This window comes from Hydra vulgaris, chromosome 12, assembly GCF_038396675.1.
Source record: "Hydra vulgaris chromosome 12, alternate assembly HydraT2T_AEP".
NCBI lineage: Eukaryota > Metazoa > Cnidaria > Hydrozoa > Anthoathecata > Hydridae > Hydra > Hydra vulgaris.
Genome location: NC_088931.1, coordinates 44,260,934 through 44,281,322, shown reverse-complemented (window position 1 = coordinate 44,281,322; position 20,389 = coordinate 44,260,934). Strand labels below are relative to the sequence as shown.

At 27.2% G+C, this 20,389-nt stretch overlaps 2 protein-coding genes across 3 annotated transcripts in view; one reads left to right on the top strand and one right to left on the bottom strand.

The window, feature by feature from the left end:
• The window catches only part of LOC101239838 (proteasome adapter and scaffold protein ECM29), a 197,031-nt gene that overhangs the window by 46,858 nt on the left and 129,784 nt on the right, over positions 1-20,389 (bottom strand). For both annotated transcript variants that reach the window (XR_010642456.1, XM_065813388.1), the window contains exons 32-38: positions 12,703-12,782; positions 12,529-12,634; positions 12,250-12,297; positions 6,599-6,720; positions 2,426-2,459; positions 2,204-2,278; positions 723-776 (exon numbers count right to left, since the gene is read on the bottom strand). Coding sequence is in view for 1 of the 2 variants with exons in the window: in XM_065813388.1 (XP_065669460.1) it covers positions 723-776; positions 2,204-2,278; positions 2,426-2,459; positions 6,599-6,720; positions 12,250-12,297; positions 12,529-12,634; positions 12,703-12,782 (519 nt within the window). In the remaining variant the exon portion in view is untranslated. The remainder of the gene's footprint in view (positions 1-722; positions 777-2,203; positions 2,279-2,425; positions 2,460-6,598; positions 6,721-12,249; positions 12,298-12,528; positions 12,635-12,702; positions 12,783-20,389) is intronic.
• LOC136088761 (uncharacterized) lies at positions 14,539-15,159 on the top strand. Its single transcript, XM_065813389.1, has 2 exons — positions 14,539-14,729; positions 14,847-15,159. The coding sequence occupies exons 1-2, from the start codon at positions 14,629-14,631 to the stop codon at positions 15,100-15,102; spliced, it is 357 nt and encodes a 118-aa protein (XP_065669461.1). The 5' UTR covers positions 14,539-14,628; the 3' UTR covers positions 15,103-15,159.

The following is a 20,389-nucleotide window of genomic DNA, read 5'->3' as shown; positions in this document are numbered from 1 at the left end:
TCCTCATAATGTTGCTTCTCTTCTCTTTACTATAAATACTATAATCGGTGCTGCTTTAAAGGGCTAGCATCTCTTTTGCTATCAACTACAATTCATTCTCATCACACAATTAAGTCTCTTAATTTCTCCAGTTTTTTTCCTTGAACGTGAGTTCTTTAGAATTCGCTCTCCTCCTGTTTTCCTGATTCATATAATTTGCAATCTTTAAGTCTTTTGTTAATTGTTATTTTGCTTTAAAAATTTCATCTTTACCCTTCCAGTAACTTCCAGTTCTATTAGTGGTTGCTTGCAGCCTTGTTCGGAGTGAGGATATTTAAAAAAAAGAAAGTCTATGTTATTTTTATTTAAAACAGATCATGTTATATTAAATCATGCTAATATCAACTCCAAAGGTCTATTGGCTGCAAAGAAACCAATTATTTTAAAGTTCTGTTGACAATAACAACAAAACTATTTCTAAAAAGTAATCAATCCAACTAGGAAGAACTAATTTTAAACAACTCACATGTTTAAAACAGTTTTCCACAAAAGCAATAAATTTTTTTTGCGCTTTTATAAAAGTGATTCAATTGAATTAGTTTTAATCAATTTAATGTTTGTTTTTTAGTCAAATTATAAAACTTCAAAAAGTTCACTAACTACTTTGTTTTTAAAATGCTTAAAAAAAACAAAAAAACAACAACAACTATTTATATAAAACTTATCCAAAAAATAAGAATTACCTTTTCTTGAGCATCTTGATTTTGACTAAGTTGCAAATTTAATGTATTCAGATACTGAAGAAAAAAAAAAGAATTTTTTTTATCAAATTACTTTTTAGAACATTTTACTGGAATATTTAAAGTAATGAAACTGATAAAAAAATTGTCAAATATATCATCTACATGTTAAAAAAAAAATCTATGTATAGTAAGTTTTCAACTAAGTTGTTTAGATGTTCTTAGTACCTAAAACACCTTTTAAGAGCTTCTTAGTACCCAAAAATGACACAATCTTTCCAAGATTATCATTTAAATATTTGAATACTAAGCTGTTTAAATACGTAAGTTTTTAAATATTAACTTGACTATTTTACCATTCAAGTTTGTTTATTAACTTTAAGAAAAGATATGCAACATTTTTACTGAAAATATTTTAATTAATCCCATAGCTTAAAGACATCCCCAAGTGCAGAGACAAGATTTGTTCTTATCTTAAATTTTAAAAAATTAATTTATAGTTAATTTTACCGAAATGAATTATTTATCAAGATTATTACAAAATCTATCACTTTTAATGCCATATTGTTATTTGTTGTTGCCTTTAAGATAATACTTTCACTTTGAAAATTTTATTAAATCTTTGTACTATTAAGTTACTATACTATAATACTATACAGTTCTTACATGATATTCAAAATACACATAAAATATAAAAGAAAAATTCACATAAAATCAACAAAATAAAATAAACATGTTATAGATTGGTGTGAAATAATTTATTATTTAAATGAATAATTTAATAAAAAAGGGTATAAAAATTGGTATGGTGTAAAACAGTATAAAACTGTTTTACATTTGAAGTTTTTTTGCAATGTTGAAATGTTTAATGTTGAAATATTCAATTTTGAATTTAAAACTTGAAGAAGCTAACAAAAATGAAAATTACTTTTTAACTTTTGCAATGACGAGAGAAAAATACTCATAACATCCATTCCAATGATCATAAGTTAATTTGAATAGATGTTTTACAATTTTTTTGTTGTATATGTATTTACACCAAAAATTGTATTTTTACATTTTGTTGCACGTGTCCGGTGGTTTAACCAATTCACCCAGCATTACAACAAGCACATAAAAATCTCTATACAACAAAAGTTTTAAATATGTTATGGAGTCTATAAATTAACACCCCACACAGAAAAAGATTAGCAGTCAGGACTCTTTAATGAATAACAACTACCAATAATCAAAATAAGAATATATATATATATATATATATATATATATATATATATACATACATATATATATATATATATATATATATATATATATATATATATATATATATTAAACATATATACTACAAACAGTATAAAAAGTAATTTTCATTTTTGTTAGCTTCTAGTTTTAAATTAAGTATACATAAAAAAATTCAGTATACTTATGAAATTATATACAAATTACGTCAAGCTTTATAATCAATACAAATAAAATTTTACCTCAGGCTCCAAAGCACTAAGAGACTCTAGCAACGATATTATAAATTTTGCAACATGAGGTCTTAACAAAGCACCCTAAAGGTATTCATTTTTTAAAGTAGCAGATAAAATAATATTAAATGGTAACATCAACAGCAAATAAGTTATATGATACAACTAATATTTAAATTTTCCTAAATGTTTTGTTGGGTAAGCTAAAAACAGCATTGAATAAATACTTACAGCATTTTTAGTGATTTTAACAAGTGTACCCATACTAAAAATAAAATGTTAAAGTAATTTATATAATTTTAATAACTCTTACAAGTTTTTATTTAAATTATTTTAAATTTAAGTTTTAATGTATAAATGTTATTGTATATATTTTTGTTTATTTTATAACTATTGTTTTTATTAATTTATTAAACTGATTTATATTTTATTGTTTTTTGAAATTAAACTTCCACCTTAATTTAATTGACCATTTATGCAAGAATAAATTTAAGTAAAAATTTATTACCACAGTATTACCTAGCCCATTATTATTTAATGTTTAATAAATTATAGTATTACCACAGCAATACTTTAAAATATTAAACATTCCCAGGATAACAATGGTGATTACCACAGTAATACCACAATTATCGTTACCATGACACTCTCTTGTTTCTAACTTCAACATTCAAGTTTTGCATTGGATGTGATATCTACAAAAAATTCATCATACACCTGTACTGTTGCAGTTAGGATGTATGCTGCCTTCTAAATGCTTGTATTTTTCATTTCCAATGCAGATGCAAGACTTTATTAAAATAATATAGGTAACTTTGACATGCATAGATGTCGACTGAATCTTTTTTTGGAGTGATCTACAAAATTTATAAACTGTTCTGAAGTAAACTTTGACATTTGCTTGATGTTAAATTTGATGTGACCAGGGCAGACTCTAAATTGTTTAGACATTTAACTTTCTATTTTCTCTCCTTTTCTTTCATATGCTGCTTTGTTTTCCTGTGCTCTTGATTTTTTATGTTTTTCCTGTTTTGCCAAATCTGCATCTATACCACTCATGAAACATTTTCTTTTGAGTGTTGGTTTGTAAGAAAGATAAAAATAACTCATTGTTCTCACTTTGTTGAGCTAACCTCTTATAGGGTAAAGCAGGGCATATTGGGACAGTGGGGTATAATGGGACAGTTATGCCTGAAGTCTTATCTCAGTTAAAAATTATTAAAAAAATATTTTTTTTCAATAAAACATTTTAAATTATTGTGCTTCATTATTGTGAAAAAAAATTAATTTTTGTAAATAATAAAATTACATTATATAACAAAAATACATTAAAAGTACCAAAATGCATCAGTAAGTTTGTAAAAAACAAAATTTGCATATTTTCTTAAGTGTTACAATGACAAAAGATCTTGAACTAGTGTTAACTTGCTTTATTTATAAAATGTTTATATTTTTCAGACAATATTTTTCATCCTCTTTTAGAATCTGGTTTTAAAAAAAAATATCTGGAGTTGAACTTTTTGAACAGTATTATTTTATTAAAATGATGTTTGTGGGTCATAACATGACTATAAGTTATTTATATAATTGTCTATATTACTACCATTTTGTGATAGTGTTTACAGTTTGATGATTTTATTTTTAATTTAAAAGATTATTTTCTTTATTTAGAAAAGCAATTTAATAAATTAAAAGAAATTGTTATTTTTATAACTTAACTTTGATTATTATAGTGTTAAATGTAAACAACAATGGTAAGAAATTATATAAGAAAGATCAATCATCCAAAATGGGATGAAATGCAGTTTAAGCTGTGAGTAAAAGAGAACTAAGAACTAGAAAGGATACATGTACATATAAAGGATATATATACATATAAAGGATATATATACATATAAAGGATATATATACATATAAAGGATATATATATATATATATATATATATATATATATATATACATATAAAGGGTATATATACATATAAAGGATATATATACATATAAAGGATATATATACATATAAGGATACATCTGATACATATGGCATATTTAAATTTGTTCTACATTGGCATACAGCTAATAAGCCAGCTCATCAAAAATGTTGCCAAATAGTTTCAGGATATTCTTTGTGTAATTTATGTGATCCTAATATTTTTTGTTTAATTTTAAATTTAGTAGTAGTTACTGATTTAATAATATATAGGTTAGGGTAGAGCGGAGGTATTTTATAATATACACAAAATTTTTATTTTATTTATAAACACAAAATTTTTATTTATTTTAGTTGTTATTTCTTTTTTGTAGTGTATGGGTATATGGGCATGTAGTTTGTATGGAAGTATGGGCGTGCAGTTTATATGGGTGTTAGTTTTTTGAGAGTTTAATGTTTGAACATGTTTAAATAACTTAACTTGAACTTGAATAATTTGACTTTAACTTAAATAGGCTTAATTTTTAAGCATTTTTAAAGCTGTACAATTAACAAATAGCTGCTGCTTTTTAACTCTCCCATTTTGGCCCACCCACTTGCAAAATATAAAAATTTTGCAAGTCTTTTTTTAAGTTTCATTACTTTGGTTGTTGTAGCTTATTTTGAGAAACTTTTTTTTTTGCCTTTACCTGATTAAACTGTTCTGAGTTCCAGCTATCCTAAGGGAAACTTCGAAGGGAACCAGCTACTAGATGGTTCAATTAGTTTTTCGCCCCTTTACTCAAGTTTGACGATCAATTTGCACGTTAGAATCACTACAAGTCTCCACCAGAGTTTCCTCTGGCTTCACTCTAATCAAGCATAGTTCACCATCTTTCGGGTCTCAACAGATCTATGTGCTAAAAGACAACTAGCATTTGTTTCTGCAAGTGTCCCTGTATGCCCTGGTCTACCCTAAGTTTTATTTTGATAAACATCCTGTATTTATTGATTTGTCAATTTTACAAACAAATCTTTTTTCGGCAGATATTCCTGTATTTATTGATTTGTCAATTTTACAAAAAAAAACTTTTTTTTGACAGGTATTCCTGTATTTATCAAGTTGCCAGTTTTACAAACAAATTTTATTTTGACTGATATTTCTGTATTTATCAAGTTCTCAATTTCGTCTAACCTCCAAATGGAGGAAGAAACACCTGGCTATGTGATAGAAGACCCTACCAACTCATCTTTCTCCACTTCTAGCATTTCACCTGACAATTGAAAATAAATAAGTAAAAAAAGTAAATTAAGTGACAAATAAAAAATTTTTTATATTCAATAGAAATTTTGTACTTTAAACAATGAATGCAATTTTATCAATTTAAATACAGTATCTTTTATGACACTTGTATTCTGGGCTGAAGATGTATTAGTATAAAGCATTTTATACTAATAAATATGTTTTAAATATCTTCTTTTGAATAATAATTGTTGTTTAGCAAACAAAAACAGGCTATAAAGATTCAAACGTAGATAATTTCTCACACACACAAATACTATTTAATGAACTTGATATCCTAAATGTATTTAAACTAAACCTCTATCATGTTCTTATTTTCATGTTCAAACTTGATAAAAATGTATTACCAAATTTATTTTATTCAATTTTTGAAAAAATAAATCACATATACCCTACTAGATTTTCAAAATACAACTACATTCAATCCAAAACTTATTATTCCGCTACTAAGTTCTCTATTGTAAACCAAGGACCAAAGTTGTGGAACATTAAATAATGAACTGAAAACTTATTATTTTCTAAAAAAATTCAAAACTAAACTTAAGCAATTACTTTCGTTAAATGAAAATGAACTAAGTTTCTTCTAATAAAGCTTCTTTAAATTAGAAATCAATAATTATTAGTTAATTAATTAATTACTATAGATTATTAATACATAACTAATCAACATGTGTACATATTTTTTATTATTTTAAATGATAATCTTCTTTTTGAGAAATTCGTTTTTATTTTTGCGTTGTTTATTAACCCTTTACTTTTACTTTTTACTGTTTATATGCTTTTACAGAATTGGCAATAAAAAGTATTATAAATATAATTAAATAAGTTAAACTATAAATTGCACTGACAATAAAATGTGTTTTATGTAAAATTTTATTAAATTTATTTCGTTTATCTTACAAAACAAATCTTAAATATTATTCTTTGAAAAACTATAAATTTTAGACGCTAAGCAATATATTTAAATTTTTTTTTATATTTTAATTAAGAGATATTTACATAAAAACTATATTTTATTGTTAAGCTATATTTTATCTAGTAATGACAAATTTTTTGGGGCTTGGTGATAAGACTAAATTTGTCTTCTTCTAGTCCCGGTCATGTAATTATTTTTTATAAGTTACAAGTGTAAATTTTTTTTTTATTGGCAAAAGTGTTAATAAAAAAAAAAAAAAAAATTAGTCTTACAGACCTTAATGTTTTGATTTCTTCAACTTGACTGGAAAGACCAATATCTAACAGCACTGGTAATACTTCTTCGACAGCTTTCTCTCCAACTTTTGAATGGTTAATATCACAAAATTGAATTGAAATCTGTAAATTGTTTATACTACAAATATTTTATTGATTTATAAAAATTTCAAGACTTTAAATATTTATTTTCAAAGTTAAGTTTTTTTGTTAAAGTTAAAATATTCAAGCAAAAGTGAAATTATTCAAGCAAAAGTCAAATTATTCATGTTAAAGTTAAATTATATAAAGTTAAAGTTAAATTATCTTCACAAAGTTCGCAAAATTCTTTTGATGTTTTCTTTTAATTTTTTTATGTTTCTCTCAAATTCTTAAATATTATTAAAAATTCACTTAAAGCATTAAAAATTTTATATGGGCTCCTAGAAAAAAGTCAAATGATATCTTATAAGTTGTACAAAAAAAAAAAAATAAACTTTAAAAATAGTTTTAGTATAAGAATTAGAACAATTAAAAAAAAAAGTTCTCCATAAAAGTTCTCACATAAAATACATCAGCTAATTGTTGAAAGTTCATCAGCTAATAGTTGAAAGCCTCATAAACAAAGAATCTTTGTGGAATGCATCAGAATCTTTGCATTCCACACACAGTCAATCAATAAACTTATATTAATCCAGATCAGAATCATCATGTAACCAATACTAGATATAAACAGTGGTTTTAAAAAAAAGTTTTTTTACTGTTATATAATTTTTTACTGTTTTTTAAATTTGGAAAACTTTTTATTTATAAATGAGTATTCATAGGTGCTCAATACACAGGAGAGGATGTTTATTAATTTTCAAAAATTTTTCTTACCAATTAAATCTGTCCTAAATTCCAATAAGGCTTCTTGAGTTGCCATCTCTGTCATCAATAGCTCAAGCATTATTAGTATTGTGTTCCAGCAAGTTTTACATTGAGACAAAGTTTTATTTCTTTTCAGAGTGGAGCCTTGACTTTTGATTGAAAAACTTAATTTCGGACAATTGATAGTTTGATGTATTTTATCAACTTGCATGAGTTCTTAGGTAAGTCATAGAAGTAGAAAAATAAGGTCGGCAATAATTTGCTGACCTTAATCTGTGTGAGGTTGGCATCAGGTTGGCAAAAAAAAATACGAAATAATGGTTTGGCCATAAAACATAGACACAAGGTTGGCGATTTTTTGCTGACCTTAAACACTTTTAGATCGGCAGTTAGGTTGGTATGATTGATTCTGGTGTCTTATCTAAACAAATTCTGTAACTTTTAAATATTATTTTAAGAAAGTGATTTCTTAGTTATAGAATTTGCTGAGCACTTTAATATTTTGTTACAATGCTGAAGCTGTCCTTCCAACTCTTTTGTAATTAATTTTTTTTTTTTAAACATCTTTACTTTCAACAAGGCTGCAAGCAACTACTATTAGAGTTGGAAGTTATTGGAAGAAAAAAGATGAAGTTTATAGAGCAAGATAGCGATTAACAGACAACTTAAAAGATTGCAAATTATACGAATCAGAAAAAAAATATGAAGGGAGCAAATTCCAAAGCATTGATGTTCAAGGAAAAAAACTAGACAAAAAAGAATTTTAGGGGCATTAACACAAGAATGAACTTTAGTAGATAGCACAAGAGACGCTAGCTCTTTAGAGTAGTGCCCATAATAATATTTATAGAAAAGAGAAAGGAAAGCAACATTACGACAATGTGATAATGGTTGGCAGTTAATTTAATGTGATAAAGGTTGATAGCAAGTGTAGATCCAACTATGTTTATAATGCATTTTTGCACCTTGTCTAAAAGAAAAAGAACATTATAGGAAGATCTGCCCCAGATATGGCAACAGTATTCCATACAAGGATTGATTTGAGATTTATAGAAATAAAAAATAGAATCCAGAGCATGAAAGTGGCAAGTAGGATAAAGAGATGCAACCTTAGCAGGTGCTAATTTTGCAATTGATTTGATATATGGTTTCCAAGAAAGATTGGAACTAAGAGTTAATCCTCAAAAAGTAAGGGTAAATGACTCATCGAGTACATTACTGTTCATAAATATAGGAAGATCTAGATTATTGCGATAACGATTAGCTGAAAAAAATTGAGTTTTATCTGCGTTAAAGTTCACCAGGCACTGAGATCTCGATGCTGAAGCGGAAATGAGATCCTTTTCAAGCTCAAATCAATAATTTTTTTTTTGCACTTTTTTGCATGATCAATAATAGATTCTTTAACTATTTTGCTCTGTTCATGTAATGCAATTTTTTTCCCCCCTGTTGAATTTATATTAAAAAAATGCTTTTCAACTTTTCTGTTTTTCCAATAAAATCTAATTTTTTAGTATAGCTTTTACTTGCAGTTTGCAAATGAGCAAAGACTGATCATGCAATATATCTTGTCATTTAATATATTTTGTCATTCCATAATTGGGTCATGCAATATATCTTGTCATTCAAAGTACCCTAGCACTGTGGTCTTGTTTGCTAATAACTGATACTTAAATGAAGCTATAGGATGGTACGTTGAAGTATTAAGACAGTTTGTCTTTTTGTTAGCTATGGTGTTCATCATGATAAATGATTGCTCATTGTGAGGACATCGTTTTGATAACCAAGAAGAATAAATTAAGGTGAAAGCAAGCATTATCTCAAGTATAGGAAGAATCTAAAACAGAAAACCACCGATGAGAAACCTTTGGAGTGTTGTATATGACACCTGTGATTTAACAAATATTTTTTCAGAAATGTAGGAAAATCTGGGCTAAACTTAAAATCAATGTAGGTATCATCCAGTAAATTTTCAACTACCTTGCTGAAAATAGAAGTAAATTTTTTGATAAAATTGTGTACATGATGACAAATATCACCATCAATATCAAGTAAATGAGGAACCGCTTTATTTTTTTTATCTTGTTTCAAACCCACTAATTTTTCCCCTCATATAATTGATAGAATTTGATAAATTGGAAACTAGATTACTTAATGAAATTATCTTTGTTAAATTAATAAATAACATCATTAAAAAGATTTTCAGTGTTTAACATAACAGACCATAATGATGCAGTGTTTTAATACAACTTTAATAACTTTGTCACAAAAATATGCTATGAATATACTAAGAACCTTATCATTTTTTACCAAGAAGCACTCATCTATGTTAAAGGATATTTAAATTTTTTTATATTTATAACAAAAACTAGTTTAGTAAGCTTCACCTAATCCTTCTCATATCTTATACGAAGCAGTTATTCTGAACATTCTCAAATTTTTTAAAACACAATTGTCATAGCTTTTGCATTTGATGTCACAAATGTCATAGCTTTTGCATTTGACGCCTTGTCTCTAAAACTTACAATAAGTTTAATGGTAGGTTTTACTCTATTTAGGCAAGTACTACCAATATGCACGTTATCTGGAGTGTTGCATTTCAATATACATGTATCTGTTTTTTTTTTTAACTAGTAAAAAATAATGACAGTTTAGCTTTGTTTGACTTAATCATTGCACAGTTTTGATGTCATATTTTAGACTTTGATTGGCTGAGTAAAGATTTTTTACCTTCACTTCCATAAAGTCTAATGATATATTTAATTATGATATATATAACATTTCCATAATTTAAATCTTTACTACATATTGTACATCGCACTCATAATATATAACAAATAATCAAATAATATATAACTATGATGAAATTATATATTTCAATGTTCAGTTCGGGAATTAACTTACCACTCCAGCTTAATCTATCTCTTTTATATAGGCTGAATAATACTCTTCAGTATTATCTTCTTCTTGAAGCCAATTCCAGTAAAATTGGTTTATAATATTTTTACCTCAGAAATGTTAGATAAAGTCTGAACTTCTGTTTTATCATTTTTTCTTTTTGATAGTAATAATTGACAACAAAGATTTTTGTAAACTTTAACAACAGAATTTACATCAATTAACTTCTTACGAAAAAGAATTTCTAATATTTGAAAAAGTTAACTTGAATAAATTAAAAAGAAAAAAAAAAGAACAAAACTATTTGGAAAATTATTGTGAAACTTATGAAAATTTTAGTTATAGAAAACATATTTGCTTAAATGCAAATGTTGTCGTAAATAAAATTTTGTATACTTTTTTCACAAATTAATAGCAAAAAACATTTTAAATTCCAAGCAGTTTTAAGTGAATTTCCGGAATTCCAGGAACTCACAGAAAAAACTCATTTATGAGATATGTTGTTACATTGTTACCTGTGTTAAATTTGTTTCCTGCCTAGGATGATAAATACTGGATCTTCTTGACTGTAATCATAGATTCTTACTTGTGTTTCCTTAAAAGTGGCTAAGCAACTCTTCCTGTTATCTCCTAATGAGGGTATGGCAGTTCTGGATGGAATTATGGTTTATTGAACTCTGTGGTTGCTCTCAGATGCTGATTCCATTAACAGGAATTAACTTTTAGACAGAGAGTTAACTTTATGACTCATTTTCCAGACAACCCTAATCACTTATCTTCACTCCTTGATTTTTGCCTTGTCTCTGAAACTAGCTTGTGTTCAGTTTCTCCTTGTTCTCCTTTAGGTGGTTCCAACCATGCAATGATCTTTATAAAGCTTTTATCATGCACTTCTACTTGGGACTCACTCTATCATCACACTACTTACTACTACGCTAAAACTGACTAGGGTTTTTTCATGATTTTCTTTGTGACAGGCCTTGGGCTGATGTCTTTTCTCTTTCCGCTTATAAATATGCCGCCTACATAACCTCCTAGATTCAGGCAGGTATGGAAACATTTGTTCCTTCTTGTTGGTTTTAAGTTAAGCCTCATTCTACTCCATAGTTTTAATCTTTATGTGTTTTTTAAATCCAACAAAACTCAGTTATTTATTGCAAATAACTATTGCAATATTGTCAACATTCCTATATTAATGATTAGCAACCCTCTCAATGAGTTTTTTTCTTATGTCTTTTAGGATTATTGCTCACTACTGACCTCTCATGTAAACCTTATATAAAATCAATTGCAAACTTAGCATCTGCTAAGGTTGCTTCTCTTTATTGTGCTTCCCATTACCTTACTCCTGATTTCATTCTCTACCTCTTCAAAAATCTTATTTGTTCCTGTATGGAATAACTGTTGTCATATTTGGGATGGTCCTTCTAATGATGCTCTTTCTCTTTTTAACAAGATTCAAAAATGCATTGTTAATGTAATTGGACCTGCTTTATCTGTCATGCTTGAGTCTTTCTCCTATAGTCATAAAGTTGCATCTTTTTTTCTTTTCTTTAATTATTATCTTGGTCTCAAAGAGCTATCATCTCTAGTTCAGCAAAGTCTTACTGGTTTGCTGTATCTGTCTTTGCTTGCTCTAAAAATGTTTACTCATCTAACTTTCTTCCTTGCACTTCAACCCTTTGGAACTCACTCCCATTCTCATGTTTTCCTGACTCATACAACCTACAACTTTTTAAGTCTTCTGTCAGTCATTTCCTTGCTCTTTAACTCTATTATTTTTCTTTCAGTAACTCTCAACCTAATTGTGTTTGCTTGCAACCTTATTGGGAGTGAATTAGAATTAAAAAAAACGAAAAAAAAAACAACTTTTAATAACACAATAACAAGTTTATAAAAACATACTCGACTTAACGTCTTTCCGAATGCTGCAGCAGAGCTACGAACTGACTCCTACAAAAAAAATCAAAAACCAAATGTAAAATGTAAACTAATTAATAAACTAAGCTCTTTTTTTTTTTTTAATTATTTTTAGATATAACTTACAGAAAAGGACAAATGAAGTATTTGAGGTTATATTCATTCATATCATGAATTTGTTATACAATAAAATAAAATAACAATTTTATAATTTGTAATATTGTTTATTACATGGAAACTTCTAAAAAAGAAAAACCTATAAACCTTAACATCATCCATAACTTTGAACAATAGTTTCCATATACTTGGCAGTCTTGTAACAAGATTTTCTGCAGGGCATGTACGAACAAGATCATTTAGAGCAAAACAACTAAAAAAAGTAACATAAGCTATCAAGCAAATAAAAACTTATAATGTTTTGAAAAAAACTATAATTACCAAGACTGTCGTGTTCGCCATAAATTGCTTGTAATATTCGACAAGATATCCTCAAATATTTCATCAGCATACTTTTCAACCTAAGTTAAATATTTGCTTTAAATAGAACAATAAAGCGCTATTTTAAATTATAAAAACTTTGTCACACAAGTCACATGATCAAGTCACATGATCAAGTCACATAATCAAAACATATGAGTAGAAAATTTTAGCATGAGCTTAAAAACATAACTAATTGTTAAGCAGCAAATGCCATTTAATCACAATACACATTTATTTTATTATATGTGTTTTTTTTATAAATGCTGAATGAATTATTTGCTAAGCTCTGTGAATAAATACAACTTAGAGGTTCCTCCCTGTAAAATAATATAAAATTTAAAAGTTATATGCGCACACGTTTGTGCATATAACTTTTATATTCATATGAAGACCTGGTAAGTCACACTTTTTAAAAATTTCAAATTTTACATATTTTTATGATATTTTAGTTTGAAGCTATTTTAATTTAAAAATTCATAACTAAAAAACTATGTTTTAAGGTTCTATGGCCATTTAAAAAAAAGGCAACTTTGAAGCAACCACTGTTGTCCAATATTTACAGCGTAAAAAACACAGTTGTCCAAGTTATGTCAGGGCTTGTGATGAAGCGAGCGCTCCGCTTGTAAAACGTGCCCATAAACGGTATTTTCAAACGTTCTAGGCGCGATAAACAACGCTCATTCAGCTTATAATGAGCGTATAAAATAACGCTTGTCCAATAGTTCAGGATTATTTTTTTATTTTCATAAAATATTTAAAAAAGATTAGTTTATTAAAGATATTCTATTATCAAAGCACTAATATAAAATATAAAAAGCACTACATTGTTCTCTTTTGCACTAACGTAATGAATAAGAAGTTTGAAGTTGTTAATAGTCACTAATTTCAATTATGGAATGTGCACGTGGAAAGGCAATGTGAATACAAAAATGCGCAAATAAAATAAGAATAGAAAAATTAGAAAACCACTATAAGAAAATTGAAACTGCAAAGTATTTTTAATTTTGTGAAAATATCAAGTAAGATTTATTTGGTTTATTGTTTGTAATATTCCACACATCGTTTATAAGAAAAATAATTTAATTTAAAAAATAATTTTAAAATTAGTTTTTGTTTATAGTATAAGTTTTTTATTAACTATTATTTATTTTAACTCAAATTTAAAACGATTCTGTTGTTTAGAATGTTCGCAATCACATTTGAAAAGGAAACAAAGTAATGATGTCAACATTTATTAAATGGAAAGTTATTATTCTAATTTATTATTATTTCAAATTATTCTTGTGTTATTTTTTTAAGATAAAAAAAACGTTATTTAAAAAAGAAATTTTAGAAAAAAATTAAATAATTAATTTGAATAAAAAATATCAAGAAATATAAAAACCATTAACCGTTAATTAAGTTTACAGCGTAACATTTCAAAATACATATATCAAAACAACAAATCAAAACTAAGTCACTAAATTATACTTCAATACTAAATCAATAAGAAGTTTTGCATTTTTGTTTGATATTATTTTTTTATAACATAAATAGTAGTGAAATTTTTTTTCCAATTAAAAGTAACTTAAGTAATAGCATACTATTTCCTTTAAAATATTTACGTTTAACTCTTTACATGGTTTGGTCATCTTCCAAGAAAAACTAGAACAATTCTTAATTTATTTATAAATGGCTTAATAGATTTAAATATTTCTTAGTTTTTATGAAGACCAGAAGTTACATAGGAAAGGATATATGGAAACAAAAGTCGATGAAGAATACAGTAGAAGAGTACTGGATGCAAACAGGAGAAAGAACAAGCTAGATAAGTTGAGAGAGAAAGAATTAGAGTGACAGAAAAACTTAAAAGATATCAATGATGTTTTGTTGTCACATGACTCCATGACAGAAGAGATTCAATTCAGCAGTGAGGAAGAAAAGTCAAACGAGGACTGTGAAATCAGCGAGGAAGATGATTTCCTGGGTAACGGTCGGAAACGCAGGTATAGTATTATTTTAATAACATAGTTGTAATTTTCACAAGCTAAAGCTGTTTTATTGAAAAGTATATTATAAATATATTATAAATAGGTAGAAAAATATTATAAAATGATACCTAGGTACAATTCTGGAGATACGATAAATCTAGCAGTGAATGTTGAAAAGCTCATTGAATGTACTGCTGTTCCAGCAACAAGGTTCAATGTTGGTGTACGACCTCATCTGGCAATTTTAAGTGAAGTATTTAAAGCTGGAGGTATAGAAATTAATGATATACCACTTTCAAGAAGCACACTTCATAGAAAAAAGTTCAAATATGTAGAACTTGAAGGAGACTCGGAGTGGATTTCAATATCTAATTATCTTAAAGGCTGACGGCTTATTCTTCATTTTGATACCAAACTGTTGGAACAAATAACCGCTGGGCTTAACATTATCCAAAAAATTGAGCAACTTGCAGTCTCAGTGAGTTCCCCGGATGACGATACCATGGAAGACCAAGCAGAACAAGTGCACAATCTTTTAGAATATTACGGATGTACAGAGCAGATCATTGGTATATGCTGTGATACAACTGCAAGCAATACAGGCGGAGTAAATGGAGCAGTCCAAATTCTTACAGATATTTTGAAATTACCAATTTTGTGGATAATGTGTAGGAGACACATATATGAAGTACATGTACCTCACTATATGGCTGCCCTAACTGGTGAGAAAACTAAAGGTCCAAGAAGAGCTCTTTATGTCAAGCTAAAGAACAAGTGGCCTGAAATCTGTGAGAAAGTGAATGAAGTGAAAAATTTATGTAAATTGGACTGGCAAAGAGATGATCTGAAGATTGGCTCTGTTCTTCGCACTGTTGCAGAGGAAGTTAAGACATTTTTGACTAATGCAACTACTGATATAGTGTTTTCAAGGAATAATTATGGTATAGTTTGTAAGCTTGCCTCCTTCTTCCTTGGAGTGGAAGTACAAGATTTTAGGTTCCATCAACCTGGCGCCTGCCATGAGGCAAGGTTTTTAGCAGATGTGATCTACATCCTGACTCTTTATATGACTAAAAATATCAGTAACATCTTGATAGAAAAAGAAGTGCTGCAGTTGAAGGATGCAAGTTTGTTCATTGCAATTTGCTATGTTCCATGGTTTTTAAAAAGTTTTTTAGGATTTCTGGCTCCCTACAATAATTTGAAAGCTATCCAGACAGCCTATGCATTGAGAAAAGTTAGTAAGAATATTGGAAATCCTTTGCTTCTCAGCATGGGACGCCATACATGGTACTTAACTCCGCAACTCTGTGTTTTGTCCTTTGGGGATAAAGAAGTTCCTTCTGAAACAAAGCTAAGAATGCTGTTAGCTCTGATTGAGTTTGAAGAGCCAAATGAATTTCAGCGTTGTAAACCATCAAATGTACAAATTGGAGAGACCACAGAGCTACCTGAGTTGATTTCCGAGCAAAGCTACCTTCTCTTCAAACATTTTAAAATATCAAGAGCAAGTATAAAAGAATGGCTTAATAATAGTCTTAATACTATAGATGTTTTTAACCATCCTCAGTTGCTAGATTTTATTGCATGGATCAAAAACATATCTGTTGTAAATGATGGTGCAGAAAGAAACATTAAGCTCATTAAAGATTTTCTTTCAGCTACTAGAGATGAAGATCACCTTCAAAATGTACTTTTTGTAGTTAAAAAGTCTAGAAAAAACTTGACTAAGACTATGACTAAAAAGGAGCTTGGGAACTGTTCAAAAAGTTGTATTTTTTGAGAAATGTTTCACCGCAATAAAATCTTAAATTTGCTAATAAATATTAGTTTTCATGTATTTTTTTTTTGTATTTTCATATTTATAAATATAATCTATCAAGTTAAATAGTAGAAAACAATTAAAAATGATTTATATGCATCTAATTGTTTTGTTTTAATTTTCTAAAATGTGTTTTCTATTAATGTTAAGCTAGCTTAACATTAAAACATTAAAATTCAGATTTTACATCTTGCACTTCCTGTCAAAATAAAACCGTCAAATTTTTTTTAGTACTTATTTAATTCACATAGAATGGGAATCAGTAGAGATCTTTTTTTTTTTTTTTGGGACACCCTAATATATATATATATATATATATATATATATATATATATATATATATATATATATATATATATATATATATATATATATATATATATATAAATTAGTAAAAAACACTTATCTAACTGTTATCTTCTACTTTAAGTTTAACTATTGTTGGATCATCAGGAAGAGTTCTCTTCCTGATGATTTAGCAATGGTGAAACTTAAATTAGAAGATAAAAGTTAGATAAGTGTTTTTTACTAATTTATTATTGCTCTGTTCTTTAAGAACATTGAGCACTCTATTTGTAAAATACACTAACATAATTTACACACACATATATATAAATATATAAATATATATATATATATATATATATATATACATACATATAACTTTTATATACATATAACTTTTATTTTCATATATATATATATATATATATATATATATATATATATATATATATATATATATATATATATATATATATATATATATATATATATACCAGAGGCTATTCTAGACCATTCTAGACAGCGCCAACTATATTATGGTGCCGTCCAAATTTAAAGTTAAGGACCTTTTTTTTTTTACTGCAATAATTTTTTTCGTGAAAAAACCTCTACATTCGGCAATATTTCTGCTAAATTTTGCCGGAATGGGGAGGGGGAATACTGCCGCCCAAATTATTTTCCTATAATAGTCCCTGTATATATATATATATATATATATATATATATATATATATATATATATATATATATATATATATATATATATATATATATATATATATATATATATATATATATACACACACATATATATACACTTTAAATTTGTCCAAAATCTGTAAGCAATTTTAAAGTATCTTTTAACATATAATCTAAGCTAAGACCATCTTGAGCTATTTTTTGGTTTAATACAAGCATCAGGAGGACTTAGCAATAATCCATTAGCACAACAATTCACTGCTGCATATAAATGACTTTTATTTTAGAGTTATATATAAGGAGGCTCAGTCATCATCATATATATAAAAAGTTTTTAGACTTCAAAGTTTTGAAATCTTTAAGTTCATTTGAATAATAACTTTAATACTAATTGAATTTAAGCTAAAAAGGATAATGAGGGTCATAAAAAAGATAATGGAGGATAACGAGGGTCTAAAAGGACCAGCCATGTATATGTCCTAATAGTCCCATGATACTTAAAGAAATATAAATCAAGTAAATCAATAATTTTTAAAGTTTCAATTTTTGTAATTTTCATAATTTTTATAAAATTCCTTTTTTTTTTTAATACATTTTTTAACCAGTCAGCAATAGTTTTGGCTTTATTGCTTCTTAGTTGTTAAAATAATTGTCAATTATATCTGAAGTACAAGATGGCCATGTGTTTGATGCAATGTTGCCTGTTTGTGTAACGCTCCTAGTTCTTATCTATTTACTGTCGTCACAGACGGCTTTGTAATACTTTACACAACATACACATTATGCAACAAACATGCTATTAAATATGAATATAACTATGATTGGTTGAAATTTGGATGATTTTGAATTGAGTTTTCTCAAAGACAACTTAACCAATTGTAATGATTTTTTTTTATAATGATGCTTACATAATTAATTTTTATTTCGACAAAAATAAATAAAACTTTATGACATGCAAGTAGTTTAATTTTTTGTAAAGTTTATCATCCACCTCTATCATCTCTACAATTTTACTTTGCACCACTTTTTTGTAGCATTAATCCATAAACCTCTGAAATTTTTAACACTATTTTCACATTTGCCTTTTTTCCTCAATATTCCCTTCACAATAGCCCAGTAAGATTCGATAATTCGCTGCTCAGGACAGTTTGCTGGATTAGAATCCTTTGAAACAAAATTGACTTTTTACCTTATACCACTGAATTACTTTTTTGGAATAGTGGATCGATGCCAGATCTGGCCAAAATAAGGTTGATTATTTGCGCTTTTTAATTAGAGGAAGAAGTTGTTTATATTTGCTTTTTCATTAGAGAAAGAAGTCATTTTTCAAGTATCCCCTTACATATAGATTTGGTGTCAAAGATTGATTTGTTATAAAATGAGAGCTTTTAAAACCTCAACTGCAAATTGCTTGCCACACAAGGAACTCGAAAGTGATTTTCTCACTCAAATGTACTTGTACTAATTGTACTAATTTGTCAGAAGCTTTATAATGTTTCAACTGATAATAATATTGATTATCTGGAAGCATCGAGTGATTTTTTTTACAGTAAGTTTCATCGTCTTCAAAAATGCATAAATTTTTTTTCGTAACTAATTTAAGCAAATTTTTAGCTTTTCTAATTGCCTTAATTTCTCCATCAAGCAACCTTTTTGGTATTTTTTCTTGTAATGTTCTTTCAGATTTTCTTTTTTTGAATACTCTTAGAACAAAAGCTTCATTACATTAAAACTTCATAGCTAGTTCTTGTTGTGACTGAGTTGGATTTTGAGGAATTGAGTCAACTATTGAATTTGCCTTCTATTTAGAAATAAATCTTGATTTTCCACCATTTCCTGATTTTATTCTACAGTTTTTTTTTCCTTATAAAATTTTATAATAATTCCAACAGTTGATTTTGGAACTTTACATGCTTTTGAAATCATAGAATATGAAAAAGATGGATTTTCTATGTAAAATTTCAAATTTTTTTTTCGATTTTCTGACTCTTTACTCAACATTGCAAAAACTAACGAGGAGTAAATAAAACTACACTCACATACAAGAAAACTAATTATGTTAGCATCACTATAAAAAAAATCGTAACAATTGATAAAGTGGTTTTTGAAAAAACTCAATTTAAAATCGTCTAAAATTTCAACTTATCATGGTGATAAGTAATATATCAAGTAATATCCTAAATATGATTAAGTAATATATCGAAAATCAATGTAAGATTTTTATTTATACCACACACAATTTTATCATTTTTTGCTTGTGGTTATATATTTTTTTAACTTTTACTATTTTGGTAGCTTTAACTAAAACATCCATATTGATAGCTACAATATGTAGCTATCAAATAGATACAGACTTGTCAATTTGTTATAGTTGCGGTAGTGGTGTAGTGGTAAGAGCGCTCGCTTCATAAGCGAGAGGTTCGGAGTTCGACTCCCACCATGTCCCTGGAAGTACCGCGCTCAACTTAGTTTCTCCGCGCAGCGGCCTTGCTCGGAAAGGTTCGTGTTTCGGAGTTAAAGAGTTGAGAGAGGGTTGTACCACGAATAACAAATAAAAAAAAAAAAAAAAAAAAAAAAAATGAGTAGCCTCCTCGACTGTAGTGGCCCCCCTCGGGCCTTGGGGAGGTTACTAATCTAAAAAAAAAAAAAAAAAAAAAAAAAAAAAAAAAAAAAAAAAAAAAGTTAACTACAATAATAAAATAATAATAATAATAATAATAGCGCTATAGTTGATACCTACTACCTATAAATTTATAGTTATGTTTTAGCAAATACATCATACATATATAATATCTACAATATAGATTACACCGTATTAATATCAATAACTACAAAGCTGTGATATCTAGATAGTGACATGATGTAATAA